Source organism: Prionailurus viverrinus, chromosome A3, assembly GCF_022837055.1.
Source record: "Prionailurus viverrinus isolate Anna chromosome A3, UM_Priviv_1.0, whole genome shotgun sequence".
Taxonomy (NCBI): Eukaryota; Metazoa; Chordata; class Mammalia; order Carnivora; family Felidae; genus Prionailurus; species Prionailurus viverrinus.
Window position 1 is genome coordinate 1986532 of NC_062563.1, and position 27820 is coordinate 2014351.

The 27820-nt window shown below is 62.6% G+C and overlaps 1 protein-coding gene across 1 annotated transcript in view; it reads right to left on the reverse strand.

The window, feature by feature from the left end:
* Positions 1-228: 228 nt before the first annotated feature.
* Positions 229-27820, reverse strand: part of CDH4 (cadherin 4) — a 537076-nt gene continuing 509484 nt past the window's right edge. Inside the window, exons 11-19 of the mRNA XM_047852619.1 lie at positions 17846-18031; positions 11587-11840; positions 10969-11111; positions 7604-7837; positions 6290-6523; positions 6067-6206; positions 5294-5458; positions 3765-3946; positions 229-2985 (exon numbers count right to left, since the gene is read on the reverse strand). Of these exons, the coding sequence (XP_047708575.1) occupies positions 2793-2985; positions 3765-3946; positions 5294-5458; positions 6067-6206; positions 6290-6523; positions 7604-7837; positions 10969-11111; positions 11587-11840; positions 17846-18031 (1731 nt within the window). The 3' untranslated portion in view covers positions 229-2792. The remainder of the gene's footprint in view (positions 2986-3764; positions 3947-5293; positions 5459-6066; positions 6207-6289; positions 6524-7603; positions 7838-10968; positions 11112-11586; positions 11841-17845; positions 18032-27820) is intronic.

The following is a 27820-nucleotide window of genomic DNA, read 5'->3' on the forward strand; positions in this document are numbered from 1 at the left end:
TTGTATGCTTTCCCCGGCCTCACAGATGGGAGGATCGTGCCTGGTTTCGTTCACGCGCGTGCTCCCGGAGCCCAGAACCGTGCCTGGACGCAGCAGGGGCCCCAGAAACGTCTGCCGGACGAACAGACCCCACTCTCGACACCGAAGCCCCGTATCCGGCCACCTGCTGTCCGGGGGCACCACTGGCTTCTCGAATGTTCGGAGAAACACAAGCCAGGTTGAGCCGACTATTTAAAACGGGACTTTATTTACTCGTCTGGAGCAGTGTGCCAGGGCCCCGACTCCGCTCCAGCACAGGGCAGCTCCGCAAAGCCGCTACTCAGTTTGGAACCAAGACTGCCGGGCACTAAAAACACATTGAGAAAACATCGACGCTCTTCCCTTTTTTTTTTCCCTTGGCTTTTTTTGTTTTTGTTTTTGTTTTTGCTTTTTTGGTACAAAATGATACAAACAACAATACAAAATAGTTGTGCTGTTGACGGTTACAAAAAAAGTTGGGGCGTCTGCCTAACTCCACGGTGCTCAGAGTTGCAGTGGGGACACGTCATACTCCGGTATCTTTCCCCAAAACAACCACAGTCATGCGGGCTGCTACACATTTTGTCCATTTTCAAAAAGAAACATGCAAAAAACAAAAATCAGAATGGAAAAAGGAGAGAAAAGGAAAAGTAAAACGCGTTCCAATTATACACAGAGGAGGCTCCCCGCTGGGCAGAACCTGTCTTACGTGCGCGCCGGGCCGTGCGAGCGCTTCCGCAGGACGCGCTGGGTGTGGCGCTGTCTACGCGAGACCTTGCGGGGTTTTTTGGTGCCTTTTCTAGCACTGACAAAGAGTGAGACTCCCCTCCCCTAACTTTGTACCTTGGAGAGGACAGAGGCGCCCCGTGCATCAGCCGGTGCTCACGCTAGGGAAACTGAGGCATCGCGAGGCCCTGACGTTTGGCTGTCTGGGAGGCCCAGACAGATGCGGGGGTCCTCGGCCGGGGTGCCCGCCGACCACGGCCGCGTTCTCGCCTCTACCCTACGGTGCAGGTGTGTCCTGTTCCCAGAACGAAATTCCCTACAGAAACGAAACTGTGCCCTAGCACTTTGCCAGTGCCGAGTCTGGGCCTCCGTGGCCCCGATCACGGGCACGTGGGGTCCGTGAGAGAGGCGTCTGATGCTGCTTGCACACTTAGCTAATGCTAGCTTGACCTCGGAACCTGTTCCGAGGCGGATGTGGGAGGGCAGGGGAACCCCATCTTTCTCTGGCCCCCGAGGACTGCAGGGGCGAGCGAGAGGGGCAGCTGTCTAGACATTTGGAGGCAGGGATGGGTGTGAGAAGTCCCCCGTCAACATCCGCCCAGCTGGCGGCCACAGCCTCAGCCTGCAGGATTTAGGCAAACTGCATCAGGGGCCGGGTGGCAGTGAGGGGCAGGGGTGTGGGGCGAGGAGGCAGGGGAGACAGGCACCTGTGCTGGGATCCACGGGACCGGTGTGCAGGAGGCCGGGTCCTGGGCCGGGCCTGGCACGTCCGTCCCTGAGGAAGCCCAGGGCCCCGGAAACCCGAGAGAGTCGGGATTTCAGAGGAGAATCCACGGCTGCCTCAGTGCCCGGACCGTGTTCACACTTAGAAGTTCAACAGGTGGATGAACTTTCCAAAAACAACAAAACACACAAGATTCCAACTCGCCTCCATCAGTCCTGACCCCACCAGCAATCCCTCGAATGGCCACGTCCCCAGACACAGGGACAGTCCTTGCCTGGCCCCGAGGCATCTGCATAGCTCTCGGCTTTGGACAGCGGTCCTAGTCCCCCTTTACAGCCCCTCCCCCCCGAGACTGCCGTCTGCATAGACAGGGCTTCCAGCGTGTGACACAGTCACTGTCTTTGTCCCTCCCTTCCTCCCCAGGCAGGGGGAGGGGGTCAGGGGCAGAACCCACTTCAGCCTCACCACCAGCCGGCCACACACCAGTGCTCACGGCCCCAGCTCAGCTCTGGGAGAACGGCGGAGTTGGCAAGGAGTTTGGCACGCGGAGGAAGCCTGCCGTCCGGTGGGGACAAACCCAGACCCACTGCGCGCGCGCACACACACACACACGCCCCCACGTACACCTCTGAGGCCAAAGCTGTTTGGAAAAGAGGGTGACCCCAGGCAGGGGGACAGGCCATAGGCTGAGACTGCATCAAAGACAACCAGACGGACAGCACGGACAGCAAGCTGAGCCCTAGCCCTCCCCACCTCCCCAAGCCCTTGAAGCTTTTCCTCGAGGCTCCAGGGTGGGAAACCGAGGCAAGCCAGCTTCCCCGAGGGCACCCCAGCGCCAAGTCCCGCCCACAGCCAGTGCACCCTTCGGCCCCTTTCTTGGGGAGCCTGTGAGTAGACCAGGGTTCTCCCGCGAGGCTGTCTTCTCCCACCGGGGACCAAGGAGCCTCTTCTCACCCAGAGAACAAACGCGTTGGGGTCTCCCCAGTGGGCCCCGGGGACACGGCGCCTTTCACGTCCTGCGGAACTGACTCTCGAGTCTGGTGTATACGTCGGACCTGCCTGTGCAAAGGGCTGTTGCAACTCTCGGGAGTCTGAGCAGCTGCTCGGGGCTGAGCTGGGTCCAAAGGAAAGGAGATGGGCTGCTGTTTCAGGTGGGTGCCGTCCAGACACATCTGTGGGACCCATGGCACAGCAATGTCAGGGCAGCCTGGCCACTTGGAGCAGGTCTTTGCTGTGCATGTGAGCTCAGGAGCATCGGAGACTCCGATGCAGAAGGGCTGTGGCTTGTGCGGGTTCCCGGCCCTGCCTGCCGTCCGCACGGCCCTCACGGATGTGTCCGGTTCTCGGGGGCTGGGCCTCTGACGGGGTCCTTCGGGAATCCAGTTGCGAGGGGCGGAGGGCTCATGGCAGGGTTTTCGGGGATGCTGGCTGGTTCGGGCTGTGGCTTCTTGGGACGCTGTATTCTTCCGGACCAAAGGCAACGGGGACTTGGGTGGAGTTTGGGGTGACAGTTGTCTCTGGGGAGGGACCCGGGGACAGCCGAGGGAAGAGATGGTGAGCATCAGAGAAGCCCCTGGGAACCCCACCCGCCCCAGCTATTTACAGCGTCTAGAGTCGGAGGGCAGCCAAAGACGCGTTGAAAGCCAAGTGCACACAGCGGTGCGTCTGGTGGACAGGCCTGGCCCGCCCCTGGGGAACTTTCTGCGGCTGGGTCTCCTGCAGCCCTCCAGCCTCAAGGACACCTGAGGGCCCAGGAGACCCCCACCGTGTAGAGCAACGCTGGAGGGCTCGGAAGGGCCGTTGGGATTTGGACCCCAAACTGGGTTTTCTTTGTAAATTTTGTGAAGCAAATCACCCACTTTAAAAAAAAAAAAAAAAAAAAAAAAAAAGGACACTTTCTCCCCGATTCCTTAATTGGTGCCTTCAGAGCTGGGACTGGCTGGGGCTGGGGGGGTTGCTCAGGACTGGGGTTGGGGGGCCGTACGTGGTCTGTCTGCTTGCTTTTAGTCACTCCTGAGTTTGAGGGAATCTGATACATGTACCAAAAGGCACTTTTCTTTTTTTGTTTTTAAAAACAGTGCTTCTGTTCTAGGAAATTCAAGTTAAGACAGAGTGCCTCGCGCTCTCCTCCAGCGCCAGCCAGCTACTGCGGTGGGCGACGCGCGCCTGTTGGGGGGGCTGGGGCGGGGAGGGACCCCCTAACACACCACTAAAGGACACGTCCGCAGGGAGCCGGGCAGCCCGGCGCCTCCCACAGGCCCCCTCTGCGGCTCAGTCCTCCTCGCCGCCTCCGTACATGTCCGCCAGCTTCTTGAACCTGGGCCCCCAGTCGTTCAGGTAATCGTAGTCTTGGTCCCCGGAGCTGGACGAGTTGAGGGAGCTGACGGAGCCCGCGGTGGAGCCGCTGCCTTCGTAGTCGAAGACCAGCAGGGAGTCGTAGGGGGGAGCTGTGGGGTCATTGTCGGCGGCTCGGAGGCCCTGGGTCACAGAGACACGGGGTGAGGGGTGGGGGACACGGGGGCGCCCGGGAGCGTTGGGGAGCAGGCCAGGAGGCTGAGCTTTGCATACAGTAGGTTCTCAGTTAAGTGCGGCCTTGTCTAACCAGGGGCCTCAGAGAACGGAGTAGGGCTGGGGTGTAGGGAAGGGGGAACAGGTGGCACGCTAGATGCTGGAGGCCACACCGATACCGTGAGGCGAGAGGGCTGGGTGGGGCCTGCGCCTGGGAGCAGCCCCTCCCCAGGGGGCAGACGGGTCGCGATCCCGTGTCTCTGCCACGTGGAATGTGACCCTGAGGTGGCCACAAGTCAGAAGTCTCAAGTTGCCCCACGGTCACCGTCCCCGTGAACAAAACTGGGGACGCAGCAGGTGTTGCCAGAGCCCCTCCCCGTGCGCCCTGGCCCTCTCTCCTCCCGCCAGCAGCTGCGCTCTCCGGCCCGAGGGGTCCTGTGGCCTCCTCCGGGACCGTGGGGGTGGTGGGTGCACACCCCTGCTCCTGAGCCCGTGGGGAGGGGCTCCCGCTGGTCCCGCCCCAGACCGTCCCCGTGGGGAGGGGCTCCCGCTGGCCCCGGGCGGTCCCCTCCCCGTGGGGAAGGGCTCCCGCTGGCCCCGCCCCGGGCCGGCCCCATGGGGAGGGGCTCCCGCTGGCCCCGCCCCGGGCCGTCCCCGTGGGGAGGGGCTCCCGCTGGCCCCGGGCGGTCACTGCGGGGTGGCCTGGGTGCCACAGCGTCCGCTGGCTGCGACACACGTCACTGCCCAGCCCTGCCCTGGGAAGGGCACCCGTATCACCCCTCCGTAAGAATGGTTTGAAGTTTCCATGTTTACTTTTCTCTAAGAATTATCCGAAATGGGCTTTTAATCCCAGATCAGGGGTTTTGAAATCTCATCACGTCCCGGGGAGTAAGTGCCGCCTGAGGCAGATCAGCTCTGGGGCAGTTGAAGAAATCTGACCTGCGGCTGGTGACGTGTCTCAGGAGCGTCCTGAGACACCTTTGTGTCTCTGCGGAACCACCCCCTGGGCTGCGATCCGTGTAAGTCAGTTATTTCACCGTTAGATTCTGACACGGGCGGGGTACACACGTCGCCAGCCCCCCTTGAGGCGTCAGCGTTAGAGAGCAGACCGGGGGGGGGGGGGGGACACGCGGGGCCCCTGCGGTCACAGGGGCGCTGAGGACAGGGTGAGTCCTGAGCCCCGGTCTGGATCTGTCCCCTCAGCCCGGCCTGGCCGCCCCACGCGGCGAGGGGCTGTGGCCTGTGCGCGGTGCCGGGGCCTTCTGCTCAGCGGAGCGGCCCTGCTCGGGCGGCCTCGCCCCCGTGCGGAGCACCCACCTCGGTGATGAAGTCCCCGATGTCTCCCGGGTGCGGCACCACGGGCCTGACCGGGTACTGAGGCTCGGCGCCCACGGGCCGCTCGTCCACCCGCCGCACCCCCGGGGCCTTGCTCAGCACGTGCTCCATGGACTCCGGCTGCTGCAGCTGGCTGAGGTCGTAGTCCTGGGGAGGGGCCGGGCGGGGGTACCAGCGGGGGCCGCGGGCAGGGGCGCCCAGCGCGCCTGCCGCCCCGGCCCGGCACCCGGTCTGCCCTCCCCGCGAAGCGCGCTCCCCAAATTCATCCCAGTCCTGCCCGTGACCCCAGAGGCTGCCCTCGCCGGTCTGACGCTCCCCCAGGGCCCCGGGGACCGCACCCCGCCCCTGCCAGGACGAGCCTCCTTTGTTCCCGGGAACAGCCCGGGGCTGGGGCTCCCGTTCACCTGTCTTAAGGGGGCACTGAGCTCTAGCGGGGTGCACAGCCGCCCCAAGTCCCCCACGGCCACCTCACACCCAGAGTCCAGCCGGGCAGCTCCCTGGAGTCCACGCTCCCGGGCACCCCGTGCACGTCCGTTGTGCGCGCGGGCGGGGCGGGGACAGGGCTGGGGTCCCGGCTAAGGGGGGAGAGCGGGATGGGGGGCGCCGTGCCAGCCCCCGGGTGCGGGCGAGGGCGGGCAGGGAGGCCGCGCCCACCTCTGCCGCCCTGGCAGGTGCGTGGGCCCCTCCGCACCGAGACGAAGGACAAAACGCCCTCCAGCTGCGAGCCTGGAGGGGGCCGCGGCCACGCGCCTCACCTGGTCCTCCTCGCCGCCCCCTTCCTCGTCGTACTTGAGGATGTTGTCACGCACGTCGTCCTCGGGGTCGATGAGCAGCTGCTTGGTGTGGCGCTCCTTCTCCCGCCGCTTCATCCACACCACGAACAGCAGGACCATGGCTGTGGGGGCAGGGGCCGCGCCGTGAGCAGGGGCGCGTGCGCGTGTGAGCACGGGTGCGCATGCGTGGCTCAGCCGTACTCACTGAGCAGGATGACGACGCAGATGAGGATGGCCACGATGGCGCTGGTGCCCAGACCAGCCGCCGCCACGGCGCCAACCGTGGTGCAGTCGCCGTTCTCGTCGCACGGGCACACCTTGACCTTGATAACGGACGTGTTGGACAGCGGAGGGTTCCCCGAGTCTGTGACGATGATGGGGACATCGTACATTCCAGCCTCCAGGTAGAGGATACGCAGGCTCAGCTGAGCATAGTCACCTGGCAGAGGGACAGGACAGGCTTCGTTCAGTCTGCAGCCAGCACTCCTTTACCCCAGGACTTCGAGAGGACAGAGAGTCCGACAGCGCGAAAATCTAAAATATATTTGGTCCATGCACGCACGCACACACGTGCTAGATCGTTCCCTAGAGTGAAAAGATACTGGCAGTTCAAGAAAAGAGCAATTGCAACATATGTAGGATGAAGAAATCACTTCCTTAATATATAGAGTTCTGCCAAATCAATTAGAAAAAAACCTCAAAGAAAATTAGGCAAGGGCATTGAACAATTAACGGAAGAAACAGCAAATGGCCAATGAATAGATGAAAAGAGGGCACTGGTAGTTAAGAGATGAAAACGGAGACAATGATTTTGGCTAATATTGGGAAAATGCTCTTTAAAACTGACATTCAGGGCTCCCGGGTGGCTCAGTCAAGCGTTCAACTCTTGATTTCGGCTCAGGTCGTGATCTCATGGTTCATGGGATTGAGCCCTGGATTGGGGTCCTTGCTGACAGCATGGAGCCTGCTTGGGATTCTCTCTCTCTCCCCTCTCTCTCTGCCCCTCTCCCTATTCACACACTCTCTCTTTCAAAATAAACATAAAACATTTTCTAAAAACCAAAAAATAATGACATTCAGTGTTGGTGAGGGCTTGGGTAAGCAGGTGTTCTCTTGTACTCCTGGTCAAACTACAAATTGGTGTGACCTTTCCAGATGCATCCTCGGTGCTAGAAAATTTCAGAATCTGGATACCCCTTTATACAACAAATCCACACCTAGGAAACTGCCCTCAGGAAATAGATCGGTCAGGGTCCCGCCAGTCAGTGCCGCGTGCAGGAAGCAGTCACGGACATGAGTGGCTGGGGCTGCAGGATGTTGATGGCCGTGCTCGTTCTAAGAGTGGGACTGCCTTCATGGCCCCCTCAGGGACGGACTGGAGCACGGCCAGCGTCCCCTGCCTCATGGGGGTCCGCTGGGGGGGCAGGGCTCCCGTCTCCACCGCTCACTCTTCCGTGGGCCCCCTTGGGGTGCTGCGCCCCAGACGTGTCCACTCTGCTGGTGCCGGAGGCGGGCTCACCGTTCAGGCGGGTGATGGTCCAGTTCTTCCGCACGGCGGCCGGGGCAAAGGGCAGCTCGAAGACATAGGGGCCAATGTTGGGGTCAACGTCGGCATCGGCCGCGGTGATGTTGATGGCGTTCAGGCTGGGCTTCTCACAGATCTGTGCCTCCTTGGGCAGCAGCTCGGGGGCGTTGTCATTGATGTCGATTAGATAGATCTGGAGGGTCCCGGTGCCGCTAGCAGGGGGGATCCCTGTGGGAGAGGCACAGGGTGACTGTGCGGGGTTGCTCCTGATTCTCCACGACCACGGGCACACGATGATGCACGTGGGACCCGCCCCAGCCCCACCGCCCTACCCAGGGATGGACCCCCGGCCACATGCACAGCCCTGAACCTGCACCAACACCTGCTGTACAACACACACAACCGCTCAGCTGTGGAGCTGCCAGTGTGTGTGCGCACACGCATGCACACACGCAACACGTGTGCGCATGCACACACACGTGTGCACACATGCACGTGCACAGTCGCCCACAGCACACACACGCACGCAAAACGTGTACACATGCACACACACATGCGCACATGCATGCACGCACGTGCACACATGCAAACACACACGCAACATGCACACGCACACACGTATGCACACATGCATGTGCACAGTTGCCCACAGCACACACGTGCACGCAACACATGTACACATGCACACACACATGCGCAATGCATGCATGCATGTGCACGCATGCACACGCATGGACGTGCACACATGCAAACACACCTGTGCACATGCGCATGCACACACGCAACACGCATGTGCGCACACACGTGTGCGCACATGCATGCGCACAGTCGCCCACAGCACACAGCTGCATGCACACGCGTCCATGCATGCAACACAACGTGTACACATGTGCACACACGCATACACGTGCACTCATGGATGCGCACACATGCAAACACACATGCCCATGCACACGTGCACGCACACACACATGTATGTGCACACATGCACGCACACACACATGTATGTGCACACATGCACGCACACACGCCTGCACACATGTGCATGTACGCACACACAAGTTGCCCACAGCACTCACGCGCACGCACATGCCTGCACGTGCACACGTGCGCGCACAGTTGCCCACAGCACTCACACAGTTGTCCACAGCACTCAGCATGCACGCACGTATGCACACGCACACGCACAATGTGCACACACGCACATGCCCACCATTGCCCACAGCACTCACGCAGAGCTCTACAGACGGCGCTCACCAGCCGGGACCCACCCCTTCCGGGCCCTGTGCCGCCGGCACCCGCCTTCTCTTTCCCGAGCCTGGGCTCCTTGCGGCAAAGCCCGTCCTCCATCCTAGGAGGCTGGGTGCAGCCTCCCCTTTTCGGGCTGCCCTCTACTTTCTGCTGCTTTGGCCACGGGTTCATTTAAAACCACTTTCTAATCCGGCAGCTTGAGCCGCTGGAGGAGGGGCACCACCCCCACCAGCGGGGCTGGCGCACCTCACGGTCAACTTCCAGGGCCGGGCTTTTGCAGACCCCGAGGGTCAGGGAAGCCAGGAGGGAGGCCAGCAGGTGGTGACCGGGCCCCAGCTTTCACTTGCTGTGGGACGAGCCTTTGTGCGAGGGCTACTCTCGCTCCTGAAGCCTCAGCGGCACCACCGTCCTAGAACCCACCGGGCGTAGGTCTGCCTCAGGACCTTTGCACATGCTGCTGCCTAACTCTGGGACTCCCCTGAGACCCCATCTTCTCTTGGCTTGTTCCTTCTGGTCCCACAGGTCTTGGCCCCACAGCTCGGGAGCATAGCTGGAAGCCCTGGCCCCTCCCTCCCATGCCCTGCTTTGTTTTCTTCCAGAACTTGCTCCCTGAAATTATCTGGCTGACTTCTCATTTGTCTCGTGATGGCAAGAGACTGCTAAGTTGTCCACTAATATCCACTTCCCTGTTTGTCTTTAAAAGACCTGGAGCCCCAGATTTTATCTGGGATCATCACTGCCCAGCCAGAAGACATATTTCTCAACATCCCTTGCAATGAAACGTGGCTTCGTGGCTAAGTCCTGGCCTTTACGAGCTGGGGGTGGAAGTCCTCAGAAGGGCAGAAATGTGTCCCTGCCTTTCTTGGTCTTCCTCCTGTCTGCCGGCATGTGGTCGTGATGGCTGGAGCACGGCAGCCATTGTGGACCGTGCCGTAGCTCGCTGAAGACACACAGGTGGCCAGAGTGAGCCTGCTTTCTCAACCAGACCCCGGACCCATGGCTGCCGGCCTGCCTCCAGTCTTCTTTCGCGTGGGGGAAAAGAAACCTCACTCACGCTGCGATTTCTATCACCGTTACGCGGCTGGACCTGGTTCTAGCTGACACACGGGCCCCTGGAATGTCAGCCTTGTCTGTTCGGTCGGCTGATGAGCGCCTGGCACACAGCAGGAGCTCGTGGCAATGACAGCACTGGCAGTGGCGCTGACCTGGGCTGGGCCCTGTTCCCAGTGCTTCAGGGGGCACCAGCTCAGCAATTCTCACAGCCCCAGTGGAGGCGGTAGGCTTATCCCCACTTTGCAGAGGAGGAAACTGGGGCACGGAGCGGTCGGGTCTCTCCCTACCACTCAGTGGTGCCGGACTGATTCCTGGCTCTGGGATCTTTCCTCTCCCCTCCTGTGCAGAGTTGGGTAGACACCCTGGGCTCTGGGCCTTGGCGGCTCCTGGGTGCCCCGGATCCGGGGCGGGGTGGCCACGGGGCCTGGAGTCCCAGCACCCATCTGTCCACACCCCTGGGAGGCCCCAGTGCTCGTGAACCTTCTTCCTGCCCCATCCTGGCTCCACGGCTGCCGCCTTTGCTCGGCCCTCCCTCCCTTACCCCTGCCCAGCCCTCCTGCCTCAGCCCAGTTCACCTTCACCCCTACCCGAGGCCCCCTGGGGCTCCCCAGTCTGGCTCAGGGGCCTCGCCGTCACCCTCTCCGGGCTCCCAGGGCTCACCCGGTTGGCACGTGGCTTCTCACGGGTGTCTGCCCTGCCTCTGGGGCCCCTCGTGGGCCCCTACTCGGACTGAGGCTGCCAGGGTCCGGGTCAGGGGTGGTCAGAGTCACAAGGGGTGGCATCCCGGGGCTGCTTGGAGGAGGCCCTTCCCCGGCCCCCTCTGGTGGTCAGGCAGCCCAGAGCTCTGAACGCGTGCACAGAGGGGCCTGCCCGAGGGCACTGAAGGACGATGAGGTCCCCTTGCGCCTCCGCACAGGACACCTGGCGTGGCGGGTGCCCCCCTGCTCCCCTCCTCCACCTTCTCTGGGTGCTGGACGGGCCTCACTCGGTCTCCCTGCCATAAAGCGCACGGCAGGGGTGAGCACCCGACAGTCGCCCCCTGGAGTGGGACGCACCGTTGTCAGCTGCCAGGAAGGTGGCCTCGTAGACGTTGTTTTTGATGGAGAGGGATTCTCGGTCAAGGACGGCTGCCGTGGTGATCTGACCGTTGGTGGCATTAATGTGCAGCCAGTTTGCTGGGTCCGACAGTTTGGAGTATCTGAGGAGGAAGGAGGTGAGGAGGTGAGGAGGTGAAGGGGGGAGTGACCCCGAGCCCCCGGCCTGCCCTGGCCACCGGGCCCGCCAGCCTGCACTTGGCAGGACGCGGCCCTCGCGGGGCGCCCGCCTGGACCCCGGGGCTTTCCCTGCCGCCCGGGATGGGGTCCTCCCTCAACAGCGGCTCACGGTCGCCGTGGCGGACGGGTTCCCGATCCTCACAAGGACCCCAGGAGGCAGATACTCTCATTGTCCCCTCTTTACAGACGGGGAGACTGAGGAACTAAGACGGAGAGGCCAGGGGACCCGCAGCGACCTGGACCAGGACCGACCTGACTCGAGATACTGCTGAACGTGTTGAAAACTTTCCACCTTCTTGGGTGAGCGCCTGTATCACACGGGCCGGGTGGTCCCTGCCATCCCCAGCCCGGAGCTCCTGGTGCCCCCTGCCCGGACGCACAAGACGGGTCGGGACCCACCTCACGGCCTGCTGCATGAACCGGTCGGGGTCCACTGCCGAAAACGTGGTCAGTACGGTGCCGGTGGGCACGCCCTCCTCCAGGCGGATCAGCTTGTGGTTCGAGGGGAAGTAGGGCGCCTCGTTGATGTCCACGACGGAGATGGTCACCCCTGCCGTAGACTGGAAGGACATCTGGATCCCACTGGCCAGGGGCGCCTGGTTGGACACCATCACGGTCAGCATGAACGCTCTGTTCAGCTCGTAGTCGACTGCCTGGAACAAGGGAGGCCCCAGGGGGTGAGCCGGCACAGGCACCCACGGGGCCGGCTCAGAGGGTGGGGGCCGTGGGCTGGTTGGTCTGCACCCGCCGCCCCAGTCTGTGCCTGCGCCTCCCGCCCGCTCTGTGCCCAGGAGGCCGGTCCCTAGGGAGGCCGGCCCCTCGTCTCTGGCTTCCCGTGGAGTTTGCCAGTGGGGGGAGAAAGAGTTTAGGGAAAAACTCTTTGGGGCAGAGAGGGAGGGAGACGCAGAATCCAAAGCCGGCTCCAGGCTCCCAGCTGTCAGCACAGAGCCCAACACGGGGCTCGAACCCATGAACCGTGAGATCATGACCTGAGCCGAGGTCAGACGCTCAACCGACTGAGCCACCCAGGCGGCCCCTGGGCTTATTTTTAAAGCCTCTGATGTATATTCCAGGATAAGGTAAATAAACGCGTGTAATAACGTGGTTTAGGAAATAAGATTTTCCGGGTACGAGAAAGGAAAGACGAGCTTGAAGTCACCGAAGTTAAGTAAAAATCCTCCAGTGTTAAATTCGAATAAAACGGCCATCGGAGTCAGTGAAGTGAATGGAGCCGGGCAGGGTGGGCTCGTGAAGGGTGTTCCTCGCTCTGCCCCCTGGGACCCCGAGGAGAAACGGCAGGCAGGCAGCAGCGAGCCCCTCTGCCATCCGGATGCTGGCTTCTAAGTACCCTTCTCACTGGAGAAATGGCCGACCCAGAGGGGAGGCAGGCCGGGCCGCGAGATGAACTGGGGGCGTCCGGTTGGGCCACGGTGCAAGGAAGCACTCAGGAAGGAACCCAGGAACCAGCCAGGGGAGTTCCCACCGGCCAGAACCGATCATGACTGCAGCTGACCAAAGCACGGTGAAGACATAAAAATCCACGCATTCTTAACCGTAGTGAGAAGATGAACACACGCGCGCGCGCGCGCACACACACACACACACACACACACACTTTGTTTATTGCTCTGGTGGGATGATGAGTGGTCTCCAAAGACGTCCAGGTCCTGATGTCTGGAATCTGTGACCACGTCACCCTCCACGGCACAGGGACTTTGTGGACATGATGAAGTTAGGGGTCTTGCAGTGGGAGATGGCCCAGGACTCCCCAGGGGGCCTGAAATGCCATCCGAGGGTCTTTACAAGGGGAGACAGAGGGACACAGCATCAGCTGTGTGAGCACCAAGGTTCTGGCTCTGCGGAGGCAGGAAGGGCCACAGTGTAGGGATGTGGTTTCTAAACTGGAAAAAGCAAATGGAATCCCCAGGGGGAGCCCAGCCTTGCCGGCTCCTCGGTTCCGGCCCAGTGGAGCTGATTTTGGACATCCGACTACCAGACGTGGGAGAGAATAGCGTGTGTGTTGAGCGCCTCCCCCGGGCTGGATGTGATTTGTTACGGCAGCACCAGAAACTCGGAGGGACCGCGGCCAGCCGCCAGGCTGAGAACGGACGAAGAGGAGTAACGCGTACAGGATTGATCTCACGTGTCCTGTCGGGCCCCGTCCTGGTTTCGTGTTCCTGTTTAGTGGCTTAGGGCAACACAATTTGTTATCTTACAGTTCTGGAGGTCGGAAGTCAAAACTCAGCGTCGCCGGGCTGAGGTCAAGGTGTGGGCGGGGCCGCGCTCTCCCGGACACTTGCCTTCTGCAGCCCCCGGAGCCCCGGTGCTCCTGGCCCCTCCTCCCCCTTCCGAGCAGCAACCTGCCCCTTGAGGAGCTGTCTGAGCTCTGCCTCTTCCCCACGGCTCCTCCGACACTCACCTCCTGCCCCCGTCTCGCAAAGAGGCTGAGTCCAGGGGGCTCACCCGGACTTCCCAGGGAAGCGTCCTCTCCCAGAGCCCCTACCTGACTGCTATGCAGTGGCAGGTTCTGGGGACTCGGGCCCGGGCATCTCTGGGGGGCCGCTGCTCTGACCACCGCGACCTGCCTTTCACCTAAGTGCACAGCCGTTGCTGCTGAGGGCAAGCTCTTTAGTACTGACTCATCGCAGCCAGGGAACGACTGATTCTTAAAAGCACCGTTTTGTACGAGTGGAGACACGTATCCGGACAAGGGCCACCAGCGGATGATAAGACCAGCGGAGGCGGACCGACGAGGACTGCACGTTTGCGGGTACGAAGCGTCACGCGCAGCCCGAGTGCTGGTCATGGGGGGCGGGAAGAGTCAGGTCTACAAGGACGGAAGGGGCTGTCAGCGCCCGAGCCCAGTGGGCAGGCTTACGTGGCCAGAGAGGGACGGCCAGGGGCTTCCTGATGGGACTCCTCCGCTCCAGCCACAAAGCTCGTCCCCACGGAGGGACCCTGCAGGTCTAAATCCCAGGGCACGGGAATTGTGGGAGAAGAGGAGCAAGACACATCGTGACGAAGTGACTGGACAGATCCGCCACGCGGGGCCAGATTCCGTCGGCCATCTGCCGCTGTGTCTATGACAGGTGGATGGCGGACGGGACGGTGGAATCCTCTAGAGTATGAGAGGTTCGAGAGATGCTACGACCAAAGGCATTCAGGGACCCCGTTCAGATCCAGGTCTGAAAAACCACCACAGACAGACACTTTCAGGAAGGTTAAGGGGAACGGAGCCCAGATTTGGACCGGAGACTCTGAAGGAAACACGGCCCGGGTCTGGTACGTGGTTACGTAAGCGGAACGCGTGTCTGAGGGCGATGCATCCTGACATACTTAGGGGTGGAGAATCACGAGGCCGGGGAGTGAAAAACGCATTTCAGCCACAAGTGTGGATGGCGGGGGATACGGAACGGGCTCACGGCCGTCCGACTCCTGCCAGTTTCCACGGGAAGTAGTCGAACGTGCTTCTGCTTGGAGAGGAATGTATCTGCTGTGTCAGTTTTCGCTGCGGACCCCCTACTTGCTGGTGGCGGGGCCGCCCCGCTGATCCGACCTGAGCCCCCTCCCCCTCACCCAGGTCCATCCCCAGCAGCTCGTTTGTGAGCGTTAGAAACCTTACACGCACTGCATCAAAGCCACGCCTTCCCAGCTACTGCGACAGAGGGGGTATTAAGTAGGACACGAAGGAATTTAAGAGCAGTGAATAATATTACGGGGTGGGCGCGGGGCTTCAAGAGACCCCGGGGCCGGCCCCACGGCAGAGACCGGGGCTCTGGCCTGATGTCCCCATCGCCCTCTCCAGGCGTGGTCCCCGCGGGCCTCCGGGAGCCCCGCCCCATCCCCACCACGAGACGCCACGTCCTTCCGTGGCACAGGCCGTGTCACCACTGCCGTCTTCCCCTGCCCTCACAGCCCTTTGAGGAGGGGCTTCACCTTGTGTCTCAGCACAGAGCCAGCGTGGGTCGGCCTGGGGCAGCGGGGGATGGTCTGACGCCTCCCTGGTCGCCCACCGCTGCCCATCACCTGGCACGCGATGCTGGGTGCTGCGAGGCGCGTGTTTGCGGGAGGGCCTTGATGTCACCCGGGCAGGACCCTCACCGGCCCCAGCGGGCGGCCAGTGTGGTGAGGCATGCTGGCCCGAACCATACTGGGGGACTTCAGGCCAGAGGCCACGAGCCCTTGTCCCTCCCAGGTGTGGGCTTGGTTCCTCCGTCCTGATGTCCGATCGCCTCCAGGCCCACAGCACACACCTGCACCCACGCTGTGTCCAGGGCCCCCCGGGGCCAAACGGCGGCTGGTGTCCTAGCGCCTCCCCCAGGACCCCCCGAGAGCCGTCTGGGGACGGGGCGACGCCACTTAAGTGTGATGGTTTTGTCCGCGAACGAGCCACCACAGGAAGTAATCTTTCTCCCTGTTTATTGGTTCATGTTCCCGGGGGACACGGAATAACGCTGCGTGTAATGCATTAAGATAGTGTCACCAGTCTGAGTGAGAACGCCTTCCAGAAACACTGTTACGGCCAGTAACCGTCTGTAGGAGGGTGAAATAAAACACACTTGTAATGGGGAAATCGATAGGTAATCTGCCCCTCCAGCTTCCATCAGGGCGGCTGTGTGTGCTCCCTGGTCTCACCGTGGCTGCCTCCCCGGACGTGGCCAAGACCCTTCGCTGAGAGGCGAGGGGCTGGGGGCACCCTGCTGAGGGGGGATTCGCTTCTGGGCGGGAGCTGTCACCTGCAGGGCTGCGGGGCTGGTGGAGGGAGGGGCTTGTGGGGGCCGCACGCCCTGTTCCCCCCGATCCCTGGTCCCCTGCCCCGCTGCGACCCCGCTTCGGCCTCTGGGAGCCTTACTGCTGCCGAGGAGGGGGGACAGAAGAGGCCAATTCTTGGCTTTTCTGATTCAAAAGCTGAGGTCCAGGTGAGGCAGGAGAAAGGGCCTGTGATTGGTCTGCACCTGTGGTTTTCTCCTTGGAAGAGATTGTGGTTTCATGGTTGGAGGAGGGACAGGAGGGGGACGTGTGGGGAGAGGCCGGGGGCTCTCGAGGAGGCTGGGGATGGTGACAGATGCCCACCGGGGCTGGGGGCCTGGGAGCAGAGCGGCTGTGCCCCAGCTTGGCTAGAGCCTGAGAGATAGCAGGCCCAGTGGGGCTGGGGAGGAGGGGGCCGGGGGCGTGGGGGGCAGGGCAAGATCTGCCCCAGGGGACTGTGTATTTCCTCAGACTTCAGGGCCGAGGGACAACGCAGCCAGCCTGGGCCAGGGGGCTGAGGGCCAGGCTGGCCACACACATCTCTGCAGTGGCCCAGGGATGCTCTCCTCCCCTACCCGGCACCCGGTCAGCCCCGAAGGCAGAGGAGGTCCCGGGACTCTGGGGGGCACAGGGGCTGGAGACAGCAGGTGGGTGGTGTGACAGAAGGCAGGCACACCTGCGGCAAGAACGTCTCCGTGGCTCCTTCTCACGCCCCCCTGGAGACTGTCAACTCCGCAGGCCGGGCAGTGATGTGTACCCAACACAGGGCCCGATGCCTCCAAGGGACCTGGGGACCCTGGTGGGATTGAGGTGACCTTCCTTGAACACTGGGGGACGGGTGGGGAGGCAGCCAGTCCGTGTCATGACAGCAGCTGTTCCTGTCAGGTGAGCTCTCACTGCCTTCCAGGCGCTGTTCCAGGCGCCGCCCTGCCCTTCTCTGTCCAGGATCTACTGCGGTGTCAGCGACAGCCCTGCGCGTCCGGGGCACAGCGAGGGCGACTGGCCCGTGCCCGCGGTAAGGGAGCCAAGAGCCAGCCGCCCCCCCTGACTGCCCCCCACCGCCCGCGCCCCCTCCTGGCCACCCTCCTCTGCAAGACAACGTCTGAAAGGATGCCGTCTTTACCAAAGAACGCAAAATTAACCCGAACGTGCTTTCCAACACCCATCTTGCCTTAAAAAGACTTTGAACCGGGAGCCTGGAGGAAAGCCCCGCGTGGGTAACAACGCAAAGAAGGAAAAACGGAGAAGCGTGGTGCGGGTGACAGATGCCATCTGCACACGCGGTCCGGGCTCTGTGGGGACGGTGCGGCCGCCTGTGCGCCCGGCGTTAAGGGCCGTGAAACTCAGTCTTAGGTGCACATGTGGTAGGACTCACTTGTGACTTCTGATGAGCGCGCAGTCCTCTCTCCCGGACCGCGCTGGGGACGCAGGAGTCCCCTCAAGCCCCTCACCCTGCCCCCCCAGTCGTCACACCCCCATCCCCAACACCCTTCTTGACATTTGTCTATAAATCGCGACACCAAATCCTGGATCAACACAGCACGGGGAAGGGAAGGCACAGGCCTCAGCTGTTCAGACAGGTACATGACAAATCTTCAGACGTTAGACAAACAAGTCCCACCATGCCGGACGAGGAAGCACTCCTTTGTGGCTGAGCTGGATTTATCTCCGGGATCCAGGGAGGGGGTTCACCCATTCCTGGACTGAGGCAGGGATGTGGCCTTCAGGGAGGGGACAGGAGAGTGGTCTCTGGGGGGTGGGGGTGGGGTGGCAGGCCAGGCCGCCCAGTCCCTGCAGGTCACACGACCAGGTCCCCGGGAGCCCGCCTCCGGTCCAGCAGGTGGGTCCCAGGGTCGCGGCCCCGGGGCGGAGCTCGCCCCGGCTGGCAGGAAGCGAGGAGGGCACCCACCTTGACCACGGTGACCATGCCCTCGTTGGTGACGGGGTCCGTGCGGATGCTGAAGTGCCCCGAGGGGTCCCCGCTGATGATGCGGTAGAAGGCGTTCCAGTTTGGCGAGTGGGGCTGGTCTCGGTCCATCACGGTCAGGTTTGCGACCACCACCTCCACCTGGTTTTCGGGTACCTCCCCTGCGTACTGCAGAACACAAGGAGACGGTGTTCTCACCCTGTGGGGCCTCTCGACCAGCCCCGGGGATGCACCCCCTGTCGCCCGCAAGTGGGCCCATTTGGCGCGCACGGTGGCTGCTGAGAGCCCTCTGGGCCCCCCGCCCCCGCCCCCGCCCCCGCCCCCGCCCCCGGCTGGCCCGGGGCTCAGAGCCGTACCCACCATCTGCAGACCAAGGCTCACGGGCACCTGCACACACGTGCGCACCGGCCTTCCTCCTGAACCCCCTTCAGACCTTCCCCGTGTGCCCGGAGGCCCGTGTGACAGCTGGGCACACGAGACACCACAGCACGTGCTCGCAGCATGCAGGGCTTCCTGGGAAAGTCCTGCCCCGGCTCCCCGCCCCCCACCCCCGGTCCCGGCACCTTGCCGGGCGCTGCCCATGCCGTCTCCTCAGGGTAACCCTGTTCTCACCCCCATTTTACAGATGAAGCAAGAGAGGCTAAGAGACCCTGGGGCACCACAAAGTGGGGTGCAGAGTGCCAGTCCTGAGGACCAGCCCCCTGTCCCCGTGGGCCGGGTCACCGGCCGGGGAGGAAGGAATCCAGAGACAGTCTTGGGAGTGGCCCCAGGCAGCCTGGCTCCCAGCCCTCGTCCTCCCGGGCCCCCTCCGTGCCTGCCTAGTTTCAGCAGAAGTGGTGCCCGAGCCTCACAGGACTCCCCGTCACCCCCACCCGCGGCGCACGAGGCCTCCCGGCCACGCTGCCCTGTGCCCACCCGGGGGCCGCGGCCCCAAAATGCCCTATCGCCCCCCAGGACAGGCATGGCGTCGCTTTACGCGGAGGACGGTCTTCCTGTGCACCCAGGGAGCGGCGGGCCTTGGCCTGTGCTCCAGAACGAACTCACCACCCCGAGTGCGGTTCGAAACGCCCGGCGGGGGGTGTCAGGCAGCCGGTCACACGTCCTCCACCACCTGAGTGCGTTCACGGCTCGGACTCTGCAGCTACCATCTGGGTTCTTTGACACTCTGCGTCCGGGGCTGACAGCAGCCCAAGGGCCAGGCCCCTACACACGGGGCCCCCGTGCGGGGCTGGCTGGCTGGCTCTGAGGGGACCCCCTCCCCCCGGGCGACAGACGCCAGCTGGTGGGTGTGGCATCCGGCCTCCGGTTCTCTCCCTCGGGAGCTTGGATCATCCTGGGAGAGACTGGGCCCCTCCAGCCCGGCTCTGGGCCTGGATTCCCGCACTGGTTTCTGCCCCGGGCACTCGAAGATTCGGGCCTCAGCTGGTCGTTGGCGAGGGGGTTCTGGGTGCAAAGAACAGAAAATTGGGCCACAGTGCCTTGAACACAGGGGTTGACTTCCCAGAACCGGGAGCCTGAAGGCCGAGGGTGGCCATCGGTGGTTCTGTGGGTCAGTGACGTCGGGGCTGGTGGCTCTGCTCTTTCTGGCTTCCTGGAGGTCAGAACCCTGCAGCTCGGTCAGTGTGTGCTTGGTGTGCGGCTCCGGGGACCTGGGGCCTCAGGCCCAGCGAAGGAGGAACCGGAGCCCCGGCAAGGTCGGCTGCCTCCGGGGCTGCAAAGGGCTCTGTTCAACCCAAGGCAAGAGCACAGACCTTCACCTGCACTTCACAGGCTCAGGGGAGGCTCCTGTGTCAGCCTCCTGGACTTTGGGCATCGACGTCCTGCGGGGAACACCACAACCCAGCCGCTCAGGCGCGCACAAAGGGCCCTCGTCACCTGGTCCTCGCAAGTCTTCGAACCCTGATAGCATCACCTTGTCAGCAAGAACAATTGTGAATTTATCCAAGAAGGATCTCTCCCACCAGGCCCTCAGACGCCGTCCCACGCAGCAGCACGAGATCCTATCGTGGGATTCGGGGGTGCTGGTGCCCGTGACCATTCCGAGCTAATGGCCTGCGGCTGCTCCCGTTCCTGCAGCAGGTCCCGGTTGCCGCTGTCCTCCCGAGCCTGCCTCCACCAGCGGGAGCTGCGGCCCCGGAGGCCGGCCTCCGGGAGGCGCACCGGTGGGCGTTCTTCCCTCCATCCCCAGGGCCCCAGGGACTCAGCCCGGAGCAAGGGGGCCGGCCCCTACCCTCGTGGGACTGTGGGGTGCCACAGTGCACAGCATCAAGGTCCTGGCAAGGGACAGCAGGGCTATTCAGCCCAGTGGCCAGAGACCCAACGTGGAGGGGGGAGGCGGAGCCCTGCCTGACTGGGGTCCCAGGCACTTGTTGTTGGGGAGGGAGCGGCCCTGCCATCGCTGTGGGTGGGGCGGGGTCCTGGAGCGGAGAGGCCTCAGGTAGAGGACCATGGGGGCAGGGCATTCAGAGGGCACTTTGCCGAGGCTTGGCCACGAGGCCTGGAGAGTGCAAGGGAGGGTTGGGGGGCTGGGGGCCAGGAGGCGGGTCGTCCTGGGGGGGCACAGGGCCGCTTCGGGCAGTGTGTGCGTGCGTGTATGCATGCGGGGTGCCCTGGTCCCTGGAGCTCTCGGGAGGAGCACGGGTGTGGGGTGACGTCCCCCAGTGGTCCTCAGGGAGGTGGGAGCCGGGCAGAGGAAGGAGCGGAAGGCCTGGAGCCGGCACAGTGGCCCCCCTGCATTCGCGGGGGGCGGTGGGGGGCGGGAGACTCAAGGCCCCCTGCTGGGGCCAGTCTGCTAACCGCACTGAGCCAGCAGGCCTAGGTCCCACCGCCTGCTGTCGCTTGAGCCTCCGGAGACACACCTGCCACTGGTGGACGCTCGCCCGGCCTCCCTGCTGCACCCAGGGCCATGCCCTCTGCCGGATGTCACCGTGTCCCCAGTGCAGGAGGCACTCTTGGAGGCTGTGACCGCCCGGGGGCTGCCGACCTGGGCTGAATGAGAACTGAGTTTGTCATCCACAAAACGGGCACGCCGCCTCCCGCGAGGCTCGGGGATGGAGAACGGGCACGAAGGGCCTGGCACACTGCCCGGCCCGGCTCCAGGCCTTGAGCACAGCTCCCTGGCCGCAGAGGGAGGGCCCAGCTCCCCGGGAGCGGCAAAGAGCACCTACCACACCGGGCGAAGCCACTGCCCGAGGGAGCCCGTCCAGGTGGGCGCAGGCCTGGCTTGGCCTCAAGGAGCCGCGGAAGCTTAAGGGGGTCCCTCGGCCCCTCTGAGCGGGTTTCCTCAACTGAAGACCGGGGCCAGGGACGCCCGCTGCCCACCTCCCAGGCGGCAGGGGGGGAGCCGGCGAGCAACGTGTGCCCTCCCCGGAACGTCTAGGAATTCAGAGGTAGGGATGACCCAGAGCATCTGTGGTCCTGGGGCCTCGGCGCCCGGACTCTCGTGAGGGGCTTGGTGGGAATGGAGGCCTGGCAAACGACAGGGCCAAGTTCAGGCCATAGCCCGTCTTGTTAATAAAGTTTGATCGGCACACAGCCACGTCCCTTCATTTACATGTTGCCTGTGGCGGAGTTCACTGATTGTGACCTGGAGCTCCCAGACTTGGAAGTGATGGCTTTACGCCCTTTACAGAAAAGATCGCGGACCCCTCTCGAGGCCGCGATGCTCCCCACCTCGGTGATTCAGAAATGGGCACGTGGCCTCCACCAGCCAACCGGGGCTCGCCGAGTTCTGGTGCCGTCTCTGGCCTGGGTGTTGCGCCCACACCTGCCTGAAAGCGTCGGGTGCGGTGGGGCCGCCATCGGCAGCCTGAGGGTGCCAAGCCCAGAGGAGGCGTGTCCCGAGGGAGGCTCCCGGCGGCTCGTGGGGCCTGGGTCCAGCCGTGCCTGAAGTCAGTGCTTGGTTTTTGGCCTCTGAGACCCGAGGAGTTTTCTTTTTGGTTAAGTCGCCAGAGTCAGTAACTTTTTGGTTAAGTTTCTTTTTGGTTAAGACTGTTAGGCTGCCTGGCTGTCTGGCGCCTTCCGAATCCCTTTCTTCATTTCCTACAAACTTGCTTTCGCAGCTTCCTCTACGGCCACGAGCTGGTCAGGTGGCCTAGGACCTGCCGGTCGCATGCGCCTGCCTGGCTGATTCCGAAGCGAGACGGAGAGGCCCCGTGCGCTGGCCCCTACGGGGATGGCACCCAGTTCAGCGTGGGCAACAGGAGGGGCTGCTCCGGCTGGAGCCTCCGCGCCCGACACGGCGGGCCCTCGGGTCTTGTGACCGCTCACAGCCTCCGGCAGCTTTCCTCTCTGTTTAGATGACTGGGGTGGGTCCGGGCAGTGTCACCTAAGAGCCGGGCTTTGGGTGTGCCCCCACGGGTCACCACAGCTGGCCCGATGGGCACCTCTGTCTGCTCTGCTCTGTCTCTGTCTCCGGGGTGTGGGGTCCGTCCCAGAGCTTCACGGCACAGGCGAGACCTGTGTGTCCCGGAGCCCGATTCCTCCCAGACTCTGGGTGAAGTTTATTCCAAGAGTCTATTTTAATTCATGCGAGTTTAATAAAGGTTCACAAAGAAGGGCCTTAAGCTGATAAATCTGGCTTAGGATTTTCTTATTAACCTTCCCCTAGCCATAATGAGTTTTTAATTTAATTTTTTCAGGTTTTCGGGCACAGGGAAAGCCTCTCCCATGCCTCATGGGATGCGAAGGCAGATATTTGGGAAAGAAGGAATTTTAAGATCACTGGAACACAGTGTCTCGCCTAGATGGTAATCCAGAATTCAAATGTAGCCCCATCCCCGGGGGCGGGGAGGATTTCATCTAGCACAAACACAGCTCGGAGGCAGAAATCCGCAGGGCTCCCAGGGGAAGGTCACATTAGCATAGAGGAGGATTTGGGTGGGGACAGTGAAGCCCAGCAGGATTCAGAGAGGATGGAGAATGCCAGCCTGTCCACACCCCACAGCATAACCCGTGAGGCTGTGTTTTTGTTTCTGTTCCGATCACTTGGAACCATGGCTGGTCCTAAAAGTCCTAAAAGACGCGTGCGTGGGCCGGAGGACTTGACCTTCCCCCAGCAGCCTCTTGGGATGCAGGACACCCCCTCCTCTCCAGTCCGCACCCCCTGCACTGGTGGGGCATCTAACCGGGAAGGAGGGGTGCCCTCCCTGACCTGGAACTCAGGGACGTGCCACAGTCATTAGCAGAGCCTGGAGAGCCGGCCCCGGGAGTCCCCGTCTGGCCAGGATGGGGCTGTGGTGCTGGGTGGGCACCTGGGGAGGGGTCTCCGTGGACCCCCCCCCCCCCCCCCCCGCCCCGGGGACACACCAGCACTGCCCCTCCATTTGTCCTTGGCTTCTGCTGGCATATGTAACTACGGATGCGCCTCTGGAGATTCCAATGGTTTTATTGTTTAGAATTTACTTTTGTATCCAGTAAAACCATGATGGTTTCTGCTGGGTTCTGAGTTCAGATCAGAATCAGATTGGAGGACCAGTGGCCCTGATCCAGAAGCAACCTGAAGGCTGTCTTTATTCACCCTGCACATCACAGGGGAGGGACTGAGGTCTGGGGGCCAGGATGTCCCGCTGAGCCTCTGTCCCCACCCCGAGGAGCTGTCCCCAGAGGAGGCAGATAGCGCACGGGGGTGCGCCCCACCTCACAGGGGAGGAAACAGGCACGGGGCCTCCCGGACCTGCCTGAGGTTAGCGACTGGTCTGTGTGGGAGACCGGTTAGCAGCCGGGACTCTGGCTCCAGCCTCTGACCCCCATGTCTGCCTGCAGTCCGGCTGGGTGGGGACCCAGGGGGTCGAAGAACGTGTCATCTTTGGGAAGCGGACACCGGCATGGCAGGAAGGGCTTGTGGTGGGATGTGATGTCGGGTGGGGACGGGCGCTCCCGCCTGCCGTCTCTTGGTGCTCGGAGGAGATCCGAGTAACTATTTATGGCAGAACTTTGCACTGAGTGTCCGTGCGCAGTTAAGGGTGTTGAGTCCGTGCCCGTTTTGAGATGCCAAATTCTGATTCTCAGGAACTCATGCTGAGTTCAAATCTCTCCCTTCTCCTGGGTTTGTGGACGTAAGTCGAAAAGCTGAGGAGACCTGGGATTCACAGGACCTGGGGGGCCAGAGCGGGCCCACTTTCAGGCGGTGCGGGCCCAGCCAGCCCCGGGGAGGGCGGAGTTCGCTGGGGGCCAAGTGCTGGCCTCCACACTCGCTGTCCTCCTGTCCCATCTCCAGAGAACGGGGCGGCGGGGGTGGGGGGGACCGCCATGATCACATGCCCTTTTGTTTTTAACACTGACTTGAATTTAACTAAATTACTTAATTTAACCACATTAATTGTTTTCACATGTAATCTCATCCATGCTTCTCTGGGGACGGGAAGCAGGCCATGCGGTCACCACGTACAGCGGGGGTGCCGCGGGGGGGGGGGGCTCAGTCGGTTGAGCATCCGACTCCTGACTTCTGCTCAGGTCATGATATCCCAGGGTCATGGGATCGAGCCCCGAGTCAGGCTCTGTGCCAGGAGTGTGGAGTCTGCTCAGGATTCTCTGTCTCTCCCACTCTCTCTGCCCCTCTCCTGCTCTCCCTCTCAAATAAAGAGAAAAGAGGAAACGCGTCTTATCAGCTGCCAGGTTTTAAACTGCCAAAATAATGCATCTTAATGGCTTCTATCCACCCCCCCTCCCCCGCCAACAGAGGAGGAAACTGGGCTGACAGGGAGAGTTCTAGTGACTTTGCTGTGAGTCCCTCGCCTGCAGAGTGAGAGCTAGGGCAGGACTCCAGTGTGTGAAGGCGGGGGCCTGCTTGTGCTGCTGTGACGGGCTGGCGGCCGCCCGTGGCACGCTCAGAGTGCAGCACGGTTCCAGGCGTAAACCTTCACGGACACCAGTGGACGCTCCTGACATCCCCTTGGGACCGATGACACTTTTGTGTAAAGTGGGGACATTGAGAGAGGTCCGGCTATCAGCCCAGGTTACAGGGCTAGGAGGGACCAGGCGGGGGGCTCGTGAGGGGCCTCCTGACTCCAGGCGAGTCAGGGGGAGGGTGGCTGAGCTGGTGGCAGGGGCCTGGGACCCCGGCTATCCAGGCTTCACTCCGGGACCCGAGGACGAAGCCAGCAGGAGGTCCTCGGGGCTGAGTGCGTCCTGGGGGCCACCAGCCCCCCCCCCCCGCCCAGCTGACCCCCACGCTCACCCTCGAGGGGTGCTGAGTGTCCAGTGGCCGTACAACCCGCCAGCCCTGCGGCGGAGGCACCAGGCGGCAGCACACACACAGGGAAAATGACTTTTAATTAACATTTAAGGGTAGGAACTGGATCATGCAAATCCCCCCATCTCCTCAGCTTCTGCTGATTGTTCTTGATTAAGCTCGATAAAAATAGCCTGGCTGTGCGGGGATGCGGCCGGCCCTCGGCCCCGCCCACCACCCCTGTGCCAAGCAGTGTCCTGGGCCCCGCCTGTCACCCGTCTCCAGGGACACACCATGGGCCACCCTGACCCCCGAACCTAACCCACGATTGTCATGTGACCCAGTTACCAGGACGTTAGCACATGGGTGGGGGGGGCGTGCACTCCTGCCCGGAAACTGGTCTCCCCCCCACCCCCCGCCGCAGCGGCCTTCGGGTCTGACCGTAGCGAGGCCGCCCCCTGAGCGCTGTCTTGGCGGACGTCAGGATCCGAGGTACCGCTGAAGCACTCCGCCTTGACTCTCGGACCCTGCGCCCACTCCAGGGCTGGGGCCTGCCCGAGGCCGGCCGGGGCACAGGAGGGGCAGGCGGGACGTCCCAGGGAGCCAGGCTGTGCCCACCTGCCCTTTGCCTGGACGGGGGTCACGTCTGGGGTCAGATGCACTTTCTCTCCAGGGTCTCAGTGCGCTTCCGTGGTGCCCGCTTCTCAGAGGTGTGTGCGGATCAAGGGGTGCCCTCCTCCTGGTGCATCCCCCCTCCTGGTGCCCCACACAGCACTCCCTCCCCTCGCTCCCTCCTCGGCCCTCCCAGGACTGGCACTTGGGGGAGCCCGCGGGGGTTTCAGTGCGGCTGCGTGTGGAGGGGAAGACGGGGTTCGGGCTGGCAGAGCTGGGCTGGGGCTGGGCCGGGGGGGGGCAGAGGTGGTCCCCCCGCAGGCCTGCCCGCAGGAGCGGGTGTGGGGCAGCCGGGGGCCCTCGCTGTGGCCGCTGAACGTGCTCCGCCTCAGGAGGGGACAGGACAGCCACGTGGCAGAGGCGGGGCCCGAAGCAGCAGGCTCTCTGGGTTTGACTGTCTCGCTGTGTGACCTCGGGCAGCCCGGAACTAGCCCTCTGGGCCTCAGTCATCTCTGGTGGAAAAAGGGGCAGTGGCCATGTATGTGATGACCACCGTGGCCACGTCAGGGAAAACCTCTCAGGAAACACAGAAGCTTCTAGGCGTGACAGCCATGATGCTACAGCTCCGTCCCCGGTCCGGGCGGCCATCTGCAGACACAGCAGTGGCACGGGGACACGGAGGACACGCGATGGTGGCCAGTGCACGTGGCTGTTCCGTGTCTCCTTCCCGCTCTGACGACTCTGTGTGAGCCTGACGTTATTCCCAAACGAGCACTGAAAACATCCCAAGGCCACTCAGAATCTACGGACACGGGAGGGTCTCCGAGACACATCGTGAGTGAAAGAACACAAGTCGGAGGACACCAGGTACGGAGCGGGGCGCCTTCGTCACGGTGGCTCCCTTGGTAGCTTTTCGGGTACGCTACCGTGTGTGCGAACTACCTGATTGGAAGCTCAGCCTGGTCTCCACTCTGCCTAGAACTCGTTTGTGGGCCTTGTGCGTAGAGCCGCACACGCAGTCACGGCGGCTCGCTTGGCTCACGCTCCGTATCTGGACTTGGGATCAGAACGGGCCCCTCTGTTCCTGACGCCAAGAGGGTTAACTGCCTCGCCTCCTGGAGCCGGACCGGGCTGGCCGCCGGGACTGCATCAGGGAGGGAAGAAGGATGCGCAGCCGCCCAAGTTCCTGGGATAGTGATGCCGTAAGAGACGCAGAGAAGACCCAGCTGGCTGGGGACGGCACCGAGACAAACTTCGTGACCAACCAGGGACCACACACGGGCAGTGTATCCGTCGCCCTGGTGGGAAGACTTAGCTGGAAGCCTCCCCCGAGGGGAGGACGCTCTGCCCAGGACCCTCAATCAGGACCCCACCCGGGCCGTTCACCGTGGGGCCTCCCCAGCCGGGAGGCTGGATGTGGTGAGCACCCGAAGTGATGCATGAACCCTTCTCTCTCCCCCTTTATGTTTACTCTGTTTACTTCCATACATGCCCTTTCCCTTATAATCGATACAGTTTTCCTCCATGAAACAGAAAGTTTAGCTATCGTGAACTACTGTCATTCAGAACAATCTTTAAAACAGAGAAAATGATTAAACGAAGGAGGGCATCCATGGACAGGGTGCTCACAGATGGTCCAAAGATCTGAGCTGGCCACGGGGGACCCCCAGGAACGTGGGAGATTGTCCGACCGTGCGGGTGCAACCACAGACGTGGGCTCCACGGGCGTTCTGTTGGATGAGAGAAGCCTGGCTCCGCAGAACTGCGCGACCCGCGTGACTCCATCCACGTGATGTCGTAGGACAAGCAAAGGTCACCTTGGCGATGGACGCAGGGGTGGGGGCTGCCTCTGGGGACGGGCACGGGCCTGTGCTCCTGGCCGGTGGGAACGTTTCCCGGAAGGTCCGTGCGTTATGCCGCATTCCCGTCACACCTCAATAGCATCGGCAAGATCTCCATCCGACTCGAAGCCGGAGACCAAGAGGTCTCTCTGGGAGCGCTTGTCTGGAGCCGATGGGCTGTGTCTACTTTGGCTCCTGGTGTATTAGGCAGCGGCCGACCATCTTGGGCGTAAAAGAATCAGGCTGTTTGGGGGCAGGAGGGTGGGCGCAGGCTCTGGTCTGCCCCATGCCGGAGCCCTCTGCCTTTCCGCCTGTCGCTGCAGCCACCGGTCT